At 51.7% G+C, this 19,442-nt stretch overlaps 1 protein-coding gene across 3 annotated transcripts in view; it reads right to left on the bottom strand.

Moving 5' to 3' along the window:
* The window catches only part of OPHN1 (oligophrenin 1), a 50,944-nt gene that overhangs the window by 13,234 nt on the left and 18,268 nt on the right, over positions 1–19,442 (bottom strand). For 2 of the 3 annotated variants that reach the window (XM_069015114.1, XM_069015115.1), the window contains exons 3-15: positions 18,638–18,699; positions 17,094–17,165; positions 10,631–10,732; positions 9,572–9,682; positions 8,763–8,867; positions 7,670–7,799; positions 7,048–7,128; positions 6,179–6,279; positions 4,516–4,607; positions 4,324–4,402; positions 3,607–3,640; positions 2,273–2,335; positions 1,316–1,390 (exon numbers count right to left, since the gene is read on the bottom strand). In XM_069015114.1, coding sequence (XP_068871215.1) covers positions 1,316–1,390; positions 2,273–2,335; positions 3,607–3,640; positions 4,324–4,402; positions 4,516–4,607; positions 6,179–6,279; positions 7,048–7,128; positions 7,670–7,799; positions 8,763–8,867; positions 9,572–9,682; positions 10,631–10,732; positions 17,094–17,165; positions 18,638–18,699 — 1,107 coding nt within the window. The remainder of the gene's footprint in view (positions 1–1,315; positions 1,391–2,272; positions 2,336–3,606; positions 3,641–4,323; positions 4,403–4,515; positions 4,608–6,178; positions 6,280–7,047; positions 7,129–7,669; positions 7,800–8,762; positions 8,868–9,571; positions 9,683–10,630; positions 10,733–17,093; positions 17,166–18,637; positions 18,700–19,442) is intronic. The other variant, XM_069015116.1, reaches the window with a different exon arrangement.

Genomic DNA, 19,442 nt, shown 5'->3' with positions numbered 1-19,442 from the left:
GCATTTCAACGGGTCCAAGACAAGCTTTCTGACATCCAAAGTAATCTGAATGCCAGCTCCAATCCCTCATTTGCAGCTACTCCCCTGAAGGCTGGTCTGGAAGCATTCCCTCTTGCTGCACGGAGAGGGGAGCTCAGCAGCATGGAAATACAGTTTGCTCCTGCCTACCCCCACTGATAAACCACATAATGTCTGTGGCGCCATGAAGTGAAAGATGTGGTTGTAGGATGGGGGGAAGCTGGACTACAGAAATAAACAGCAGGATTTATGTTTAAAAATAAATAGGACTAGAGATTTAAAAAAAATTTAAATCTATCTCCTTAGAGTGGTTAAGGATGAAATGCTGCTGCAGCAGTTATTTCTGTGGTGTTGGACTTCCCATTGTGCATTCATATGCAGTGGGATAGCAAGTGGTTATCCAGACCCATGCAGATAAACAGAACAAAAAGCCACTCAGTGGTGGGATTCAGAGGAGAAAACCACAGAGGAGGGTGAGAATCAGCAGCAATAGAACCTGAGGCTCAGCAATGAGTCATAGGCCAGTGGAACTGTGCAGATGCCTGAAATCATGGCTCTGTGAGAATCGGGCACAGCCAGACACCAGTACAAACCAGGGTTTTAATAAACAACATCCAGAGTAGAAGCAATAGGAAACAACCGCCAAAGCCTTTGAATGCTGCATTAATATCAGATGTCTGAGCTGGCGTGAGCCCGAGGCATGCAGGCAGCGAGGTGAATGCAATCCCTGCCCTGTGCTCCAGCCCTGGGCAGGGCTGGGGAGAATGGCTTGGCCTTGGGCAGGTGGGGATCGACCCTAGAGGTACCCCAAGAGGCTCGCAGCTGACCATGAGGTGAGGGTACAATGGCCTCACCCGGGGCCCAGCCCTGAAGTGCCTGTCCTGGCACACAGATGTGCTGCTGAGCCCCACAACCTGCCCAGACTATTAAGACTGTCCCCAGTTGCCAAGCTTGTGTGACAGGCAGATCCAGCCACAGGAAGGCCTGCAGCAGGAATGCATCCATTGACTTCTGAACATGTACATTGACTCCTTAACATACACACTGCACACAGCGAGGTGTCCCCATCCTTCCAGAGAAAAACCTTACACCAGGGTGGAGGGCTCCTTGCGAAGGCCACCTTCCCAGTCCAGCTCATTGTGTTATCCCAGGAAAGAAGGGGAAAATGAGCCTCAGAGGGGTCGCAGGGACCAAAACGCCTGCTGGACATTTCTCACTGTGGAACCCAATCCTCTCTGTCCCTCACAAACAATTCAAGAACAGGACAGTGTAATTGCACAGAATAATTAATTCTTACCAAAAAAGGCATTCAGCAACTTCTGCACCTGGATATTGCTGCCAACGGTCCGGTACACGCCCTCCATAGTGATTCCTAAGAGGACAAAGGCAAGAGCGTTAGCCGAGGTTTCCCGCTGGTGGTCCAAAAGCCCCATCTAGTGGAACTGTTTTCCTGCTGCTGGGCTCTGTCCCATATCCCGGGCTCTGTCCCATTTCCTGGGCCCTGTCCCACTCCCCGGGCTCTGCAGGCAGGGGCTCCACTCACCCCCAGCAGCTGTGGCCACCAGCACCACCGTGGTCACCATGTCATGGTGAGGTGAGCACAGCCAGGGCATGGGACACGCCAGCCCACATACCCCATGTGTGGGGGGGTGCTGCTTTGTCATGGGTTTGCTCCAACCCCTCACAGAAGACAAACACATTGAAAGACAATCTGAAAACACTGGCCAGTGCTGGGACAGGCAGAGCCACTGCTTCTCCTGGCTCTGCGAGCAGGGTCTTTGTGCCCCTGCTGGCCTTGACTGCCACAGCCCCAGAAATCTGGAGATTAATCCAGGCCCCTGTCTCACACTGGTGATGTTCACTGGATGTTCACTGGTGCAGGCTGGACGATATGTGACAGCCCAGAGGATGAGCTGCCACCCTGCCACCTGCTTCTGCTGCTTCACAGACTGGGGCTGAAGAAGCCTGTAGCCACCCTTGGCCCCAGTGCTGGAGCTGTTCTCCTGCTGCCCAACAGTGGGTGTGCTCAGGGCCAAAACTGAGAAAACCATGAGCAAAACCAGCAGAAAGGTAGAAATACAACCCCAACCGACTTGGTACAACATTCCCGACCACGTGGGATTTCTGCTCCCGAAGAACACGCATTCCTCAGCTAGAAGCTGAAGTGCCGTGTCAGTGACTAACACTGTACTGCAGGAACCACAGGGTAACTCAAGGCCATGGGAAGCATGGCCAGGCCGGGTGAGCTCCTCACCTTTGGTCTCCACTGCATTGATGCACTTCCGAACAAACTTGAAGCCGACCTCGTTCAGCTCCACTGTTTTGGACAAGGAAGCTGTGTTAGCTGACTGAGCACTCCTGGAGAGCCCTGAGACACCCCCAACCCAGCCCCAGCCCCTCTTGGCACCCGGAGCCGCAGTGCCCCAGCACAGCAGAGTGTTCACACCTGCACTGCATCCCCTACATCCTCAGGAAAACACTGGAATTCTGGACACCCTGACAAGGAGTTATTAGTTCTGTATGTTCTCCCATTTTTCCTCGAATTTATTATGAGTTGCAGCACTGCTCCCTACACCCTCTCTGTATTTAATAATAACAGTGCAAATTGGTGTTTAATAATAATAATATTAGTGCATATAATTTGGAATGTGTCTGATAAAGACTTGAATAATCACTTCCAGAGCAAAATCTATAGTTAAAGCTCTTCCCCATCATGGGACTGTGTAATTTCTGCTTACCTACATCACTAGGATTAAAAAGCAAAACCAATCCAGCTTGATGTGCCGAGGAAAGCTGAGCACAGGGCTTGTTCCACTGATCTGGGGAATCCTACAGGATTCCTGCATTTTCAGCAGGTGGTTTATACTGGTTGTTCTGAGCAACAGCAACATCAAGCTCAGACGTCTCTTAGCCCTGCCCTAGGAATAAGCACAGACCCACCTGGTGCTTGATACTGAGGGCTGTGATACCACTGTAATTCTTACCAGCTCCAATCTATTACAAATAGAGAATGTTTATTCAGTGAGACCCAAATCACATTCCTCCCAGTGTGTGAACACGGCCACACAGGTTTATGCTCATGCTTCTGGGAACGCTCCCTCTGTGCTCATTAGAGCCAGCTAGTTGCAGTGCTGATGAAGTGAGCTCTGAGACAGAATGCAGGTTTCACCCAGCTAACAGAGCCCCAGAGGGTTCCAGGGCTCTGCAGGGTACACCCCACTGCTGCAAGAGGGGACATGGGACATGGTGGTGGGTGGGAGATCCAGGAACTCAATGCCCCCTCTATTGCCCTATTACAATCTTTGTTAAGATCTCTCAGAATCTCTCACTGGGGTTTGGAGGTGCAAATTGAACCTTACCTCCCGCTACTCCTGGCTAAATAAAAACTGCTTGTTGCAGTTCTGTGCAACTTGTTCTTATCTGGGCTCAGTGCCAGCCACTTGTGGTACAAGAACAGAAGTGACACTGCTGTCATGGAGCAGGAACACTGCTACTCAGCAGGAATTGAGGATAAGTGTATCTGCAAGGAAAACCCTGCCTGGCCTCGAGGCTGTGAGAGCCCAAAGAACAGCAACAGAAGTGACTCACTTTCTTCCTGCTTCGTGATGGGACTGTGATAAATCTGAAAAAGGAAGAGGGAATGGGGGAACAAGAAACAAAAAGACCAGTATGATTTGGTATTTATTTCTGAAAGAAAATGCAGCATCCCATAAATCACCCGTAGATCACCTGTAAGTCACTCATAAATCACCCAGAGATTACCCAGAGGCAATCGCAGCCAAAAAGACAATGTCCCATAAAAATGTCATTTTATAATAAGGCAAGAACCCATTATCTGCACAATCAAGGAGTTTCTGCTGCCTCCCTGCATTTCAGTGGGGCACCTACTGCGAGGGAAATTCTCTGTTCTGTAGGCAAACCGCAGGGCTCTGAGCTTTGCTCAGACTGAAGGAAGGAAACACCAGTAGGCACAGAAAGGTGGGAGAACATGGGTGCAGGGTGGGCAGTGACATCTTCGAGAAGGTGGCTAAGAGCAGGGACAGACAGACAAAACATCATCTCTGGCAGGCAGTGAGGAGCAGGAATAGGAGCGAACCAGCCTCGGAAAGGCCGGTTCTCAGGCGGGCTGGCACAGCAAGGGAACATCCCCAGATTTAAGGGGGAAACCCCAGATTCCCAGTGGTAGCCGAGGGAATGGCATGGAGCCCATGGCGATCGTGCAGCGCTGATCCCGAGCAGCACCCGCCGGCAGAGGACACTGCTCGGCAGCGCATTCCAGCTGGGAACAGCTCCAGGAACACTCACCGGCTCCTTCCCGTCCATGGCCTCCATCCACAGCCTTCGGTTGGCTTCTGAGAGTGCCTGCAGCGTGATGGTCCCGGACCTGCGCGGAATTCCCCCAGGGACAGGCAGGGAAAGGAAGAAAAGTTGTTTTTAATAGACATCAAAAAGGGATTTGCTGCAGCCCGTGGGGTTTGGGGATGCGAAGTCTCTCACCTTTCATTAGTTTCAATGTCAAAACAAAACCTTTTGTCTATGGAGTCAGTCTTTCTCCTTACGCAGGATTTCAGGGTCAGGTCCAGGGTGCCCTAGGAGAGAACATGAATGCCAAGGTGAGAGGACAGCAACGTGGGAGATTTCGGACTCCTCAGGCCCCTCAGCTGCAGCCCAGCATGGCATTGCCCATGGCGTGTGTCCTGACATTCCAATGGCATTGGTACCAGGAGCACACGAAGTCCTCCCACCATCATCACAGGCAGAGGTAAGAGGCTTCGAGTTCCAGGCTTGCCCTCAGCCAGAGAATGTTCTGGACTTCACAGCATGACCCCACACAGCAGCACTCTGCCTCTACAGTGCTGGAACACTGCTCCAACGAATCCAGGAAGGCACTCCCTGGCCTCTGAGGCCAGGACCACACTCACCCATGCTCTGACACAGCTGGGTCCTAATTTTTATCGGGGCTGGTCATCAGTACCAATTACCCACACCACCAATGGTCCAAATGGCTTTACACAAACTCTGTATGGCAAACAGATGCATGTTTCCTCCCCCCAGATAGAGCAGACGTGCTCTGGAGGGGCTCAGCTCTGGCCCTGGGTGTTCATGTCCCTGTGCTCTGCAACAGAGTCAATTTGTAATTTGATTGTGGGTTTGTGGCCAGCTGTGACCTGACGGTGCAGGCTACCAGACTGCCAGAGTTTGGGAAAGGCACTAAGTTTTCCAAGCTTTTATCTGCAGTAATGGGCCTTCCTAGACATGCTTATGGCATAAATGACAACAAATCTCTCCATACAATAGTTTGTACATTTCTTTGCCCAGCTCTCTGCCAAGGGGTTGCAAAACATCTATTTTATTTTCCTGCTGCAGTGTGCAGAGCCCTGCCAAAACCAGACCATGAGCTCACACACTGGAGCACACGCGCCTGGCTGGGAAGGCCCCGGGGACCTGCTCCATGGCAGAGCAGGGTGGGGGACTCAGCTGGAGGCACTGGCTGTGCTCCATCCTCCCATCCCTCCCCTGTCACGTGGAGGGACTGAGGGAACTCCTAGACTTTGGTAAACCAAAGCACTTTGTGAAAGAAGTAGCTACCCAAATTGCCACTGTAGTGCAGTTTGGAGCTGCACTGTTGCCCTCTCCTTTCCCAACACTGTCCCAGTCTCACAGAACCAGTGCTGAGAGGATAAATCAAACCACAAACCAATGCCATGAGCACATGCCAAGGCAAGGGAATGCTGCATTTAGAAGCAGTGACTCCTGTAGTAACTTGAGTCATTCATGCACTTCAGTGGCTGCCACAGTTCTTGTGGCTCCCAGCCCTTGTGCACGGGGAAGGATCAACATCAGCTGGTCTAGAGAGGCACAAGTTTCACCCCAGACTGAACTCATGAGCCAGCACTGGCCAGTATTGCTCACATCACACGACCCACATCTGCTGCCAAACCCTGCAGGGCCTGGGCTCCCAGGGACACAGCTGAGTGAGACCTCTCCTCGTGGGGGTGCCTGTTCCGGGTGACACCAAACTGCCCTGTGCAGGCAGGGAGGGGTCAGAGCCCACCCCTCTGCTCTGTGGCACCTGCAGGGTCAGCCCTCACGGGACAGGAGGCCATACGTGGGAAGGTGGGCCGGTGGTTGGGCCAGTGTTTGCAGATGTCCAACTCACTTGCTTAGCTCCAGGCTTCTGGTCTATGGGCGTCATCCGTAAGGTTTTTGCCTCTTTCTCGTACTGGCAGTAATACTTCACCCAGGAGATGCCCAGCGCCCCTGTGGAACACACGAGAGGCTGCAATCAGGGACAGGGAGGTAGCTGGATGCAGCCAGCAAGGCATGGTCAGTGTTGCCCACATGTCCTGCCTTCTCTGGGGATGGACACTGACAGCCCTGGGGGATATCTCCCTTGCAAGTGTCTCCATGGGCAAGAGCCAGGAGGAGAAGAGAAGGAGAGGAGGAGGTGAGAAGGGGGAGGAGATGAAGAGAGAAGCAGGAGGAGAGGAGGAGGAGGAGAGGGAGAGAAGGAGAGGACACAGGGCAGCAGCTGCCTCCAGCACCCTCCCAGCTCACTGCTGGCGAAAGGGCATTTGTGGGACTCTGGTCACAAGCCAGGCTGGTTTGGCCAAGCCCAGCCAAGACCTACACTGGCAGGATTCTGCATGTCCTGAATGCCTGTTTCACAAACCCCACTGCTTGTTCCTGTTGGTGAAAACTCAATAATAAAGCAGCTTTAAAATACTCTGAAGTTCCTATTTCTGGATTTATTGTCACTTTTCTGTTTTCTTACCTGAACTGCTTTACAGGAAATAATTAAACTGGTATTTTTTCTGTAATTTGTTTTTAAGTTGCAGTTGTCAGGAGGAACAACTTTTCATACTTGATTTATAGGGAAGCATAAATAGAGGCAGCAAATGGAGGCAGGAACATGCCACATTTGGGGTCTAAAATTACTGAGTGTGCTTTCTTTTAAAAGCAGGACAAACAGACATAAAAAGATATGTATAAATAGATTTCTATATAGGATTAAGAATGAATGCTTACAGAGTTGTCTGTAGCCTCCGAGGTCACAGTTTTGCACACACTTATGTCCCCTGAGCATTCCTGCTGCATGGCCATGGAGAGCTGCAGGGTTTGGAAAAGGCTGTATTTGGCTGGATTTGATTCTGCTCAGAATTACAAGTTTCACTCTCAGCAGCTTAACTCAACACTGGTTCCACCTTGGCTGTACTCAGCTGCCCGCAGAGGCTGCCAGAGGGAGGCTGGGCAGGACACCAGATTCATCCTGGTAAAACACAGCCAAGGCAGAGTCTGCCAGAGCTCCAGGCACTGGAGTAATAAATCCCATCTCATCGGAGCGCAGGGCAATTAGCCCCGTGCTGCCACAGCTCATGTCACTTGGAGAAAGCTCTGTGCCACTGCTGACAAAGCTGCCAGCTGAGGCTGCCAGTGCTTCCTCGGGCACTGCAGGCGGTGACACCCCAGGCACCGCAGGCACTGGCAGAAGGTGACACCCTGGACATGCCGTGCCCTGGCAGCGGTGACACCTGGTGCAGCAGGGCTGGCCTGGGCATGGGAGCTGAATACAGCCCACAGCTGGGTTATGTCAGGGCAGCCCAAGCCTGCCTGTTCCCTACTGCATGCAGGTGCATCCCAAAGCCATTACATTTCTCCTGAGTGTACAGGTAGCCCTCGATGGTTGGCTGCCCAGGCAGCTTGCAGGTTAGGGGCGCTTCCTTCATCCTCTTCTTCAGATCTTCCAGCTCCTCCCGCGTGCTGGAAAAGTGATTCCTTGTCTGGTAACAGAAAACAAACAGAAGCATATTTGAACATGAGCAAAGAGTGAGCTGCAGGTATTTATTCCTAGATAAATCTGAGGTGCTGTAGCAGAAATGAATTGGTTCCCAAGGCACAAAACATGGAAACCACTCCCCAAATCCACATGGAAACTGGCTATAAGGACCACTGGGCTCTTAGAGATGATTGAAGAGTCACACTAAGTGCAGAGATGGTGATGGAGTGCCATAGCTGGGAGGCCACTTGTTCCCTTAATTAAGGAACTTCAGCACATTTTAAGGCTGGGTGGAGCAGAGGCAGCACCTGAGCTCCCCTTCATACCATTGCCCATTGCTCGGGTAACAGGTGTATTTTCCTCCCAAAGGAGATCATGCTACACTGCTTGGCATGAAAGAGTCACATCAACAAGGGGTACAAAATCCACGCATTCTGATGGAATACTACACTGACCAATTAATGAGCCAGCAGGAAAACCAGCTTGGCTCAGATTTATGGCTGTTGTTCCACAGAAACGAAGGCCAGTCAGGAAAGACTGAGTATAAAGGAAACAGGACTCAGATATTCTACCCCACGAGCACATGTGACCAGCAGAGGAGCTTATCAAAGCATGTAGCAAGCCTGTAGGAAGCCACTACCATTAAGATCAAGGTTAGAGGCCTTCTTGGAGTACAATTTCCATCTCATGAAACTGAAAGAAAATCTCAGGCTTGTTTATGCATCAGGTTAAATGATGCAACTGCAATAGCCCCTTCCAGAGAAAACAATTTCATAGACCTGTGAACTGTCCTGTGCAGGAGAGGGGAAAACACATGTGAACTGAGAAGAAAATAACTGTATCTGCAGCTCCCACAATGCAAACATGGCCAGACTGCCTGGGTGAAAAGACTTTGCCATCAAAGGAGTGTAAATCCAAATGAGAACAGAAGTCACACAGCAAGTCCTTCAGCTGGGCAGGGACTCACGTTCTGCAGGCTGAGCTGGAGCTGCTGCTTGTATGGGAGGAAATCCTGCGTCAGCTCCACTGTCAGGTTGTTGTAAGTGAAGAGGCTATGGAGAAATGCCAGCACCTGCAGTGGAGGAAAGGGACACGCTGAACTGCTGTGTTTATAACTGAAGGAAAGATGGACAGAGTGTGGGGTTTCAGAAACTACAATTATTTTTTCCTTACAACTTTGAAATGATGCCAGCCTCGATATGGCTTATCCACCACAGTGTCCCTAAAGCCCAAGCTACCACCCACACATCTGTCTGAATAAAACACCCAGAACAAAAGGCCCTGCAGGGAGACCCAGAGCAGATCTGCAGAGTGCTCATCCACAAGATCCACAGGATCCCATGATCCCACGCTCCACTGCAGCAGGCATTGGGGCAGAGCAACCACCCAGGGCAGGGTCCCCACACTCAGGCACAGTCTGGGACCCCTGCAGGCCAGGCTGGGACAGGTGAGTGGAGCAGGTAACACCTCTGTGCCTCTGCAGACAGACAGCACTTGCCAAACCCAAGGGGGCCAAGATAATCCGTAACACGACCTGTAGCTATGTACAGTGTCCAGCCTGTTCCTCAGGATCGACAGCCAGCCAGAAGAAACAGGCCTGGGGCTTCACGGTGCTCCAGCAAGCACCACTAAGGCTGTCAAGATGCAGCAAGCCAAGGGTGCAAGGTTAACTCCTGCCCCACAGAACCTAATCCAAGCTGGCAACTCATCCCTTCCTGCCACTGCCAGCACATCTGAGCATCAACCAACGAGACTGAGAGAAAAGGAAGCTCCTACCGGCTCCACAATACTGAATTTCTTGCTTTCTTGTACTTCCTGGATCTGGTACACGTACTCGAGGGAGGACTCAAAGAAATTGTGTCTCTCTTTGTCCACCTGAAGGTCAGCCTAGAAGAAAGAGGGAAAGGTGGAAAAAGAAAATACATCAAATGTAGTTTGAAAATATTTGACTTGCTTTTGTCTGTCAGCCCACAGATAGTTCTGTCCTCACTAAAAACAGCCTGCCAGGTGTCCAGCCTGCCTTTGAACTGGAACATTTGATATTTTTCTAAGTCTGTCTATTTCTGTCTCCCTTCATTCAAGGATCCAAAACCTCTTCTCACTCTGCAAGGACAAGGCTTTCCCAGAGCTCATTTGCTATTTTAGCACAAGCCTCTTCTCCACACACAACCCTATGAGGACAAGGCCACCATCACCACCCTATTGCCTGACTCCATCTGTGTTCCAGAACCAGCAATTCTGGAGCTGCAGCAGTGGCAGGAGCACACAATGCTCCCAGAGTTTGGGAGCCCACAGTTTGCCTTGCAGAGATGCTTGGAGGTTGATCTGACAACTGGTCTGACAGATCTGACCAGATCCAGCTGCTCTAGTGTGGGCTGGAACAGCTGGGTTTCCTTCCTTGCTGCAACATGCCTGCAGCAGCACCAGCTGGCAGGAACCCCCTCCTCTGCCTGCCCCCACAGCCACCCCACATCCAGCAGCAAGGCAGGATGCCAGGCCAGCAAAAGGAATAATAACTGGTTATTTTGCTGCCAGAGCACTTCCCCAGGTGAAAGGGTGGCCAGTCCCCAGCTGTGCCAGTGCCACTGGTCACTGCCTTACACATCAAGCAATGACAACACATAAAGCCACTACGAGCATCCAACAGACACAGGAGAACTATGAGCTTGATTTCCCTGGTCTCACACAGAGAATCCAGGCTTTGGGTAGATTTAATTGATTATCAATTTCAACGGGTTACTGGAAGGGATGATCTCCCCCCACACTTTTTTTAAGACATAGAGCAGCTGGTGCTGCTGTTTCTGGACCCAGCTCTGAGGAAAATTCCATACACACCTCCTGTAACTGAGATTCCTTCTTTTTGGAAGACAAATGCAAGTGGCGATCCAGCATAGAGTAAAACTTCTCACCATCCTTCTCAAACTTTTTCTTTCTTTCCTGTAGATGCAAGAGGTTGAAGCAGAACTAGTTATTGGCATTCTCCAGATAAGACTATGCATCAACACCAAGATGCTTTGTGCAATACTGCATTCCCATGGACAGATTTTGGTCAACCCAGCCAGAGAACAGGAGGCCACCTCTCATTTGCTCTGCCTTCACAGCCCCTTGCCTATCTTGGATGCAGTTACACCTCAAGACCCAGACTAGTAATACTCTGGGGCATAAGAAGTATTTTTTCATGCCAACATCATGGCAAAAGCCGCACCAATGAGGTGCTGTTCCCTCTCTCAATCTCTTCAATATCCAGTAAACTGGAGACATACATCAAAAGCCTATTCACCGTCTGCTGATGTGCTGTTCACACAGCCCAGAAACAACTGGGCAAACACAGCAATGTCAGAGACACATTAAGGTCGGCACATTAGAGTTCGGCAACTTTCTGTTCTAAAGAGTTTATAATTTGTTGCTGAAGAGTACCAGAAGGAAAGCAGAAGCCTAGAAGGTCGACAGGTGGGCAGGAAATCCTCATCTCCCTGTCAGCAGTGGTGCAAAGAGAGCACAAATGAACAAGAGCAGCAAACAGAGACACTCGAGAAGGAACCTCCAAGAGCAGGCAGGGAGCAGCAGAACTGAGCACCAGGCTGTTGGCTCCTGCCTTGCACTGACTGTGATACTGGCAATCACAAAACAACCAGAGTAGGGGCCAGGTTACAAAAATACCCACTTCGGATGGTAACTGAGATATCAGGGATTCCTGGGAGGCAACTAAATTACTAAAATCAGGAAATTCCAGCCTGGCAGCAACCTCAGTGCCAGGTCCAAGCAGTTGAGAGCGGGTGTACACATAGTGCAGGTATGTATGGGATGCCCAGATCCTCTGGGTTTTGAAAGCTCAAGAAAGCAGTTAGGAAGTTCCAGCTTCCTTGGAAATTTCTGGTATCTTTCAACACCTATCTGCTGAAAGCCCTGAAATCCTGTTCTCATGCCCCCACTCAGAAATTCATGGATAAACAAGCATACACCAGTGCCACCACAAACCAGAGCAGGTGGACTCTGCCAGACTGCTGGGTATCAGGAATTTTCCTCATGAATTCAGTAGTGACCGCAGCTTCCCCTGCCATGAAGTTTTGCTTCCCCATTCCCACTTGCACGGACTATTCCATCTGTCTGTCAGGATGTCCTGCACCAGGATGCCTGGGGGCTCCCAAAACCCCTACCTGGGCTCAGCACAGTTGGCTCCTGATAACAGTAACAAGCCTTCCTGTCAGCTGCCTTGCTGGGAAAAGGATTCTCTCCCACAAGAGTCCTGACATGGCTGTAGTGAAAGTACAGTTACCATAGGGAAATGGCACCAGCTCAACTACCCCTGCTTCTGTGTAACTGTCTGGAGCAGGGCAGGCTTAGCTCAGGAAACCTTTTCACCTCAGCAATTACATGCCCTGCCCTGCAGACCCTGGAATTACAGGACACCTGAAGGGAAATGCATCCTCTGGAATCACCCCCTGCAATAACAGGTACTGTGACTCCATGTTAGCAACCTCACACATCAGAACAGAGAGATCTACATCAAATCCTGAGGAGCAGAGAGTCCTCCAAGGGTGAATCCTAATTTAAGCAGTGCAGCAACTGCGGGGCTGAGGCCAGGAAGGACTATCAAAACAAACCACCACCCTCGTGACTAACGCCCTGATCAGCAAACCCAAACCCAGCGCAATGAAAGCATTTGTGGAGCAGCAGTTCCTGTGTCTGTAAGGTCACACTCCTGGGCTGTCTGTGTCACTAATGCACCATCTAATGCAGCCAGGAACTTGTTTTGTTTCCATTTCCTTAACGAGGAGCCTCCAAACCCCAAGGCCACAGAAGTGCAGGCAAGCAGAGCTGTGGGGCTGCAGGCACAGTGCTCCTGTGGCCACCTCCTCATGTCTCAGAGGAGATGGCTGTGCCAGCAGCAGGTCCTGGGATGGAAAAGCGAGTGCTGCCGTGGAAAGCTAGCTCCAAACCCAACCTAGAGTTCTGCTGTCTCCACCAAGGTGGCATGCAGAGGTGGTGGTGGCAGCACTGGTGCCATCCCTGTTCCTCAGCAGAGCTGTGGATAAGCAGCTGAAGGCACAGCAGGAAAGGGGCTGAAGCCCACTCCAGGTGTCCTCTCTTGCCTCTTGCTGCCAGCAAGCAGCACACATAGGGTGTGTGTGTGTCTGTCCCCACCCTGTGGAGAGGCCAGCAGGAAAGGCAGCCACGCTCCAGGCTAGAGCTGGGACCAACCTCTCCTGCTCTCTGGCTGGGAGGCTGCTCACCTGCACCAGGAGCTGTGGGAAAGCACAGGGCAAGGGAACAGCTGCCCACCGGAGCCTGGTGCTACCATGGCTGGGCACAGCAAAGCCCATGGGCAGGGAGCAGGGATGGGATGGGCAGGGGGGATGTGCCTCTGGATGCAGCAGCCTGGGAGCACATAGCTCCTAGCTTGTCCCCAGGAGAGGTGACATTGTTGTGGGAGGTTGTGGTGCCCATGCAGATGGCCACAAGAACCCATGGAGGAGGCCATGAGCTGTGTGTGGCCATGGTGCCCACACAGATGGCCACAGCCTGCACCTATAGGGAGACCACAAATCACCAGGCAGCAGCTTTGCCACCAGCTCGTGGGCAGCTCCCTGTGGGAAGACAAGGTGGGTCTTGGGGCAGAGGGGTCACCCCTGCTCAGGGAAAGACTAGTGAAGAGAAAGGAAAAGCCTGGGAGAACAATGGAGCTCCTTCTGCAGCAGGAGTTGGGAAGCCAGACAGCAACTCCTTTGGGGAAGGCCTCCTCCTCTGCCAGTGCCCATGGCAGGCAGGGGCACACGGCTGCACTGGGGACATGGAGCACTGAGCTCTCTCTGGGGATTGAAGGGACTGGGAATGATGTCCAAGACGGACCCATGTGCAACAGGACCACAGTGCAGCATGGCATTTTGGGCACTAAGAGGGAGCTTGCCAATCATTCCCACTCCGGCTAATTAGCATATAACTGAACAGCAGAAGGATGACCTACAAATCCTTCTGAGTTGGCTGCTGAACAGAGCAAGCCAAGACAAAAAAACAACACAAAAAAATCACCCAGACTGAAGCACAATCTGGAAACATTAGCACAAATTAGTTCCTCATGAATATTCAGCAAAGGGCAGCCCCACGTTCCCATTAAGGTTTGCCAAGTCCAAGTGCCACCCATCTTCCTTTTACTGCTCACTGGGAGCAACCAAGCAGATCCCACCGAGTGCAGGCACGAGGCTGCTCTACAAGTGCCAGGTCCTGCCCAAACCCCGACTGCCACTGGCACTGGGGTGACACCAGAGCCCCTCAGCAGCTTCAGGTCCAGCTGACCAAGGGGAAAGGGGCAAACAGACTTGCAAAAACTCCCCCTTAATCAGTAGCTGCTAAGTAGGATCTTCTGAAATTCCCCTCTTAGGAGAGGTGGAGTGAGTGGCAAGCAAGAAGCCCAGCTCACGGGCCACTTCTCCTCTCCATAAGGAATGAAACACACTTCGCTTGCTGGCAGCCCCCACCTCCATGCACACCTGAGGGGTTCGGGTGCAAGATCAGTGGATGGAGGATCATCACAGCTCATTCTTATGAGGCAGCAGCAGTTAATTCAAAAAGAGATTTCTAAAAAGTCGAGGGGTGTAAAAAGAGCAGTTCCATCGAAGCACACTGAGTTCATCCTGCTGTTTTTCCCTCACCCACTGTTTTCTCTCAAATGCTCCTTAGGTTCTGCTTCCACAGAGATGAAAGCAAGTAGAAGTTACTATCCCCCCTTCCTTTTAAAATTATAATTAATTAAATTAATAACAGAATTAACTAAGTCCTTTTAGGAATATGTTATCTCCTATGGAAGAACTTTTGACAAACAGTGCAGCTATTCAGCATTCCTCCTGCCCTTACAGTACATCCAAACAAGTTTTTCCCTCTTTTTTTGTTTGCTTTGTGTTTTTTTAAAAAAAGCTGTCTCCTTCCAAGTGAAACTGGAATTCAACTTTTCCTATTCAAATTCTCTTTGACTCAGTAAGTGTGGCCAGGCTCTTCCCACAGTGTCCCAGCCCCACAGTGTGCAGCTGAGCCCCAGGGCTATGGAGAGGGAGGGATGGGGCCTCCATATGTGCCAGCTCCTTTCCACACTCACCCCCTGCCATGAGTGCCAGAGCTGGGAAGTGGGTCAGCTCAGGGGGTCGCAGATCCTCCCTTTTATCTGTGATGTGGCACGGCACAGCACAGCAAGTCACTCACACTGACAGCAAGTCACAGGAAGAACAGTGTCCCCACGGGGCTGCGGCAGGAGGGAGTGGCTGGAGGGGGTCCCAGTGACAGCCCGGGGCTGCCCTGTGTGGGAGCACACCCTCCCAAGGAGACTCCATTCATCCCGGGAAAACGGGTGAATGCAGACTCAGATGTGTTGGTCGGACTGGCTGCGCTCCAGCCAGAGGCATCACAAAGCCCCGATTCAAGGGCTCTTCCTATTTGGCTCCAGCAGCTCGCAAAGGGAACAGAAAACATCTCACAGAAGGCGACGCTGCCAAAATACGGAAACTAAGCAGAGGGCATGAATTCCCTGTGTCATGTCTCCAGCCTGTTCCACAGCCCAGCCTCAGCCTCTGCCCCTGGTGAAGAGCAGAAAGGGTCCACAGGGCGATGCCAGGCCCAGCAGCAATGGGAGGAACCCACGCTGACAGAGCCCCCTGTGAGGAGTCTCAATTTGTACTTCACACCTTCTGCTGCCAGGTGGGGATGACCTGGGGATGCTTTGCAGGCTGGCAGGTGCAGGAAGGCTCTGTGCCCGAGGTGATACCCTGTGTGTGGCACAGGCTCCTGTCAGGGAAGCAGCACAGCTGAGGAAAGGGGCTGGAGCGGCTGGGGCTCACTCCCAAACTTGCATCCTCTCAAGACTTTGGAGTGGCACTGGGGACAGTGGTATCTTCCTGTGCATCCCTGTCAGTGTGAGCACACCTGGATCCTTGCAAGGTGCTGCCCTGTAAGCTCCTGTGTGGGGCACTTGTGCTAAGCCACAGCACAGCCCTCTTCCCACCACAGTGCCCCGGCACCTCTGCAGCTCACGGTCCTCAGAAGAAACAAAACCCAAAACCAAACCACAATGGCTGAGCCACCTGCAACAACTCCCTGCCCTCTGCCACTTCTCCAGCTTCTCTGAGCAGTGTCCTGCCACTGTCACCACCCTATGCTTCCACCAGAGCGCCCTGCCCGTCCACAGGGACCAAGGGAGGGCTGCAGGCTGCCAGGTGAATCCATGGCAGTGCTGGGGCTATGGCACCAGCCCTGCTGAGACCTGTGCCTGCCTGCTGGGCACGGCCACTGCGGAGCCGGACACAGGCACATGGCCCGTGCATGGAGGCAGCTCGGCTCTCAGGGCACAGCACACTCTGGGCAAAGTGGCCCTTACACACCTTAAGGGCTCTCTGGGAAGAAAGCAGCCTGAGAGACATGAGAGCAGGGGCCGTGGGCAGCACCTCTGCCATGCTCGTGGCTGTAGCTCTTCAGAGGGTTCCACACACCAGTCCTCAGGGCATGGCAAAGGGCAGGAGAGCCATCAAGTATCTCTTCTCAAACCCTGTATTTATTAAATGTCAAAGCCTCCAGATGGGCTGGGCTGAATCCAAGCCCCAAGTGTTCTCCAAAACATCTCCATTTCGGAGTTGGGTCAGAGCCAGCCCCATTTTAAGCTGCCACTGAGTAACGTGGAACCTGGACTTCTTGATAGCAGACAAGGGAAAAATGATCTTTTGTGCTCCACATGTGCAGAATTTGCTTTTTATAGCTTGTTCCTTTAAAAGTTTGGTCCATCTGAAAGACTCATTAGACACTTTATGTAAATATTTCATAACAAAAGCCCTACAACTATAATCAGGTTCTGCCTGCTGGCCTCTGCTGCTTTCCCTCCTTCCCTTTTCCTCTCTTTCCCTTCCTCCCTCCCACTCTACCACACACTTCTCTGCTGAAAGTATTTTGTTCTCAACAGCACTGACTGAACAAAGGGGAGAGGAGAAAAAGCAGCAAGGAGGATCTCCTGGTTGAAACAAGCACTCCTTGCTCAGGATGGAGGCAATGCTGGAATCAGGCCAGGAGAGAACCCAAAGAATTCAGGAAAAGATTTTGGAGCCTCTTATGATTGAAAAATCAGACTAAAAGTCACAGCACAAACTCTCATGCCAGCAGCTGAAAGCCAGCATTGAACAGGGAGTTTCTGAGCGCCAGAAGTCAGAATGCAGTAGAGCAACTGTCTGCTCGTTAACAACACCACGAGAAAAATCTGAATTCAAACACAGTAACAGAAAACAAGTCTGTTTACACTGAAAACAAACAAACAAACAAGCCTTACCTTGGTGAACCCTATCTGCTCCTTCCGGAAGTTTTCCAAAGGTTTTATCAGCAAATCACTTGCGTTCTGCACCTACAGTGCAAAGAAAAAGCATTTTAGTTGCGGGATGCTGATCAATTTTCTCCTAAACAGAGGCTGAACAGGGCTAGAAGCCAAGAACTTTGAGATTTTAATGTTTTTGACTGGAAACTTCTTCTCTGTCTGTACGTGAAGTCACTTAACCCATCTGTACCTGCTCTTCCCCATTGGTAACACACAGCAAATCCCAACCACAGCCCAGGAGGCTTTGGGAGTGTCCTGTGGATGATAGGGGGTGTCCCTCACCCTGATCTAACAAGGCTGCTCTCAAATAAAGGATGGACTTCCCTTCTCTCGAGATTCAGCCAGAAGGTTTTCTGTAACAGGAACAGCTAGGGAAAAGGGAAAGCCTGCCTGTGTCTTTTCCACTCATGTCTGAGAGATGCTTTCCTGGATGGTGCTCTGCACACCTTTACCATGAATCCACATGAAAGCTCATCCCAGTTTGTATCACTGGCTCCAGCTCCATCCTGGCACTGGGACCAACCTGCTGTCTCCTCCCATCCCCACTTCTGTGACAGGCTCTGTCCCAAGCTCCAGAGAAGGGAGGGGGGAAGAGAAGGGGACAGGACACCACACATCCATAGCCCTTCAGGGAATTCAAAGTTGATGAACATGGTGAGTGTGAAACCTCCTGCAGGAGCTGCTGTAAAAGAGAACTGCTCCTACATGTAGAAGACAAAAAACCCCAACTTTCAAAGTTGGATAGTGCCCACAATCCCTGAAATGATACCTTCCCCTGCTCCCCCCACTGCCAAAGGAGCCACTGTACCTGGAATGTAATTAATAATAAATAAGTATCTCAGTGCTTTCCTGGTTTCCTGCTGTTCCTTGCCTGCCTGTGGACCCTCTGGCCCAGCCTGGCAGGAGCTCCTGCTGCTGCACGAGGCAGGGGAATGCAGAGCCAAGAAGCACATTCCTGGCATGCTGTAAGCTCTCCACCGAGCCTAACCTTCATGTTTTTCCTGGAATTAGGAGTGAAATGGGAAGCCAGCACTGGCTCTGGAGGAGCCTGGAGAGTCTGAGGGCACATGGCAGTAGGAAGCCAATGGCAGTGCATTGTCCTGCAGGAGCTGGGCCAGCACAGATGGGCTCAGGGACACCTGCCTTCCTGCACCCAGCAAAACTGGAGTGAAAGCACTTCTTACTCTTTAACCCTTGGTTTCACCACAGAAGTGGCTGGTGAGCAGCCTGCACACACTGCAGCCCCTCCAGCTGCAGGGCCTGGGGCTCTGTGCCTCCTGTACTGCCTTGGAGAGCCACAGCCCTCCACACCTATTGCTGTGCCTGCCCTGTGCTCAGGGCCCATGGCCATGGGATCATGGACCACATGAGTACAAAGCACATTCCCAGTGCTCCCAGCTGCCCTCTGATGAGCAGCCTCAGACCGAGGCACATGGGGCTGTGGCCGTGATTTGGCATTTAGCCACGTCGAGAATGACAGAGCCCAGTTCCCATCTCCTCACCATCATGGACCTCTCCAGCTCCACTTCGTGCAGCAACTCCGCAAACTCCTTAAAGGACTCGGCTGTAAGAAAAGAATAGGCTGGTCAGTGGAGCTGGGATGTGGCACTGGAGTATGGGACACATGTCAGGACACCCCAATGTGGCTGCACCCCCAGCATGGCCATCTAAAGGCTGGCAAAAAAAATGAGAAGAGGTGGCCCCTTTTGGCAGAAACTGTGTGAGGGAATGCCATGTGCAGGCATGAGGGGTATTTATCTATGCAAGGGAGAGGAGGGTCTCCTACCTGGGCAATGAGGGAGAGAAGGCCCTGGGAAGGTAAGAGGATGTTAAGTAGCTTTTATCAGTAATTGTGCTATAGAAATGGCAGTGTAGGTGGCAGAGAAGGGGCAAATGGAGGGAAAGGCAAGCAGGGGGAAGGGGCAGCTGCCATCCCCAGGGCCTGCAGCAGGACAGGCCCTGTCACAGCGGGAGCTGTGGGCCGGAAAGGGCTGCCTGGCCTGCCTGGGCAGCTGCCAGCAGCACCAGGATGGGCCTGGCACCTCTGCCGTGGGAAGAGCTGCAGGTGCTTGCCAGGACCAGGACAAGTGTGTCAAATGAAAATGGCCTGGAATGACAAAGATCACATTCAGCACCAGGAAGCACAAAGGCCATGTACAGGAGGAAAGGCAGCAGGTGTAGACATGGTCACTGACACCACTCCCCAAAATGTTAGAAGTGAAACAAAAAGATCTCGCTGATCAGCAGTTGTACCTGGAGTCCAACTACAATAAAAATAGCATGAAACCTTTCCTTTAACAAACTGAA

This window comes from Aphelocoma coerulescens, chromosome 4A, assembly GCF_041296385.1.
Source record: "Aphelocoma coerulescens isolate FSJ_1873_10779 chromosome 4A, UR_Acoe_1.0, whole genome shotgun sequence".
Taxonomy (NCBI): domain Eukaryota; kingdom Metazoa; phylum Chordata; class Aves; order Passeriformes; family Corvidae; genus Aphelocoma; species Aphelocoma coerulescens.
This window is presented reverse-complemented; position numbering and strand designations above follow the sequence as displayed.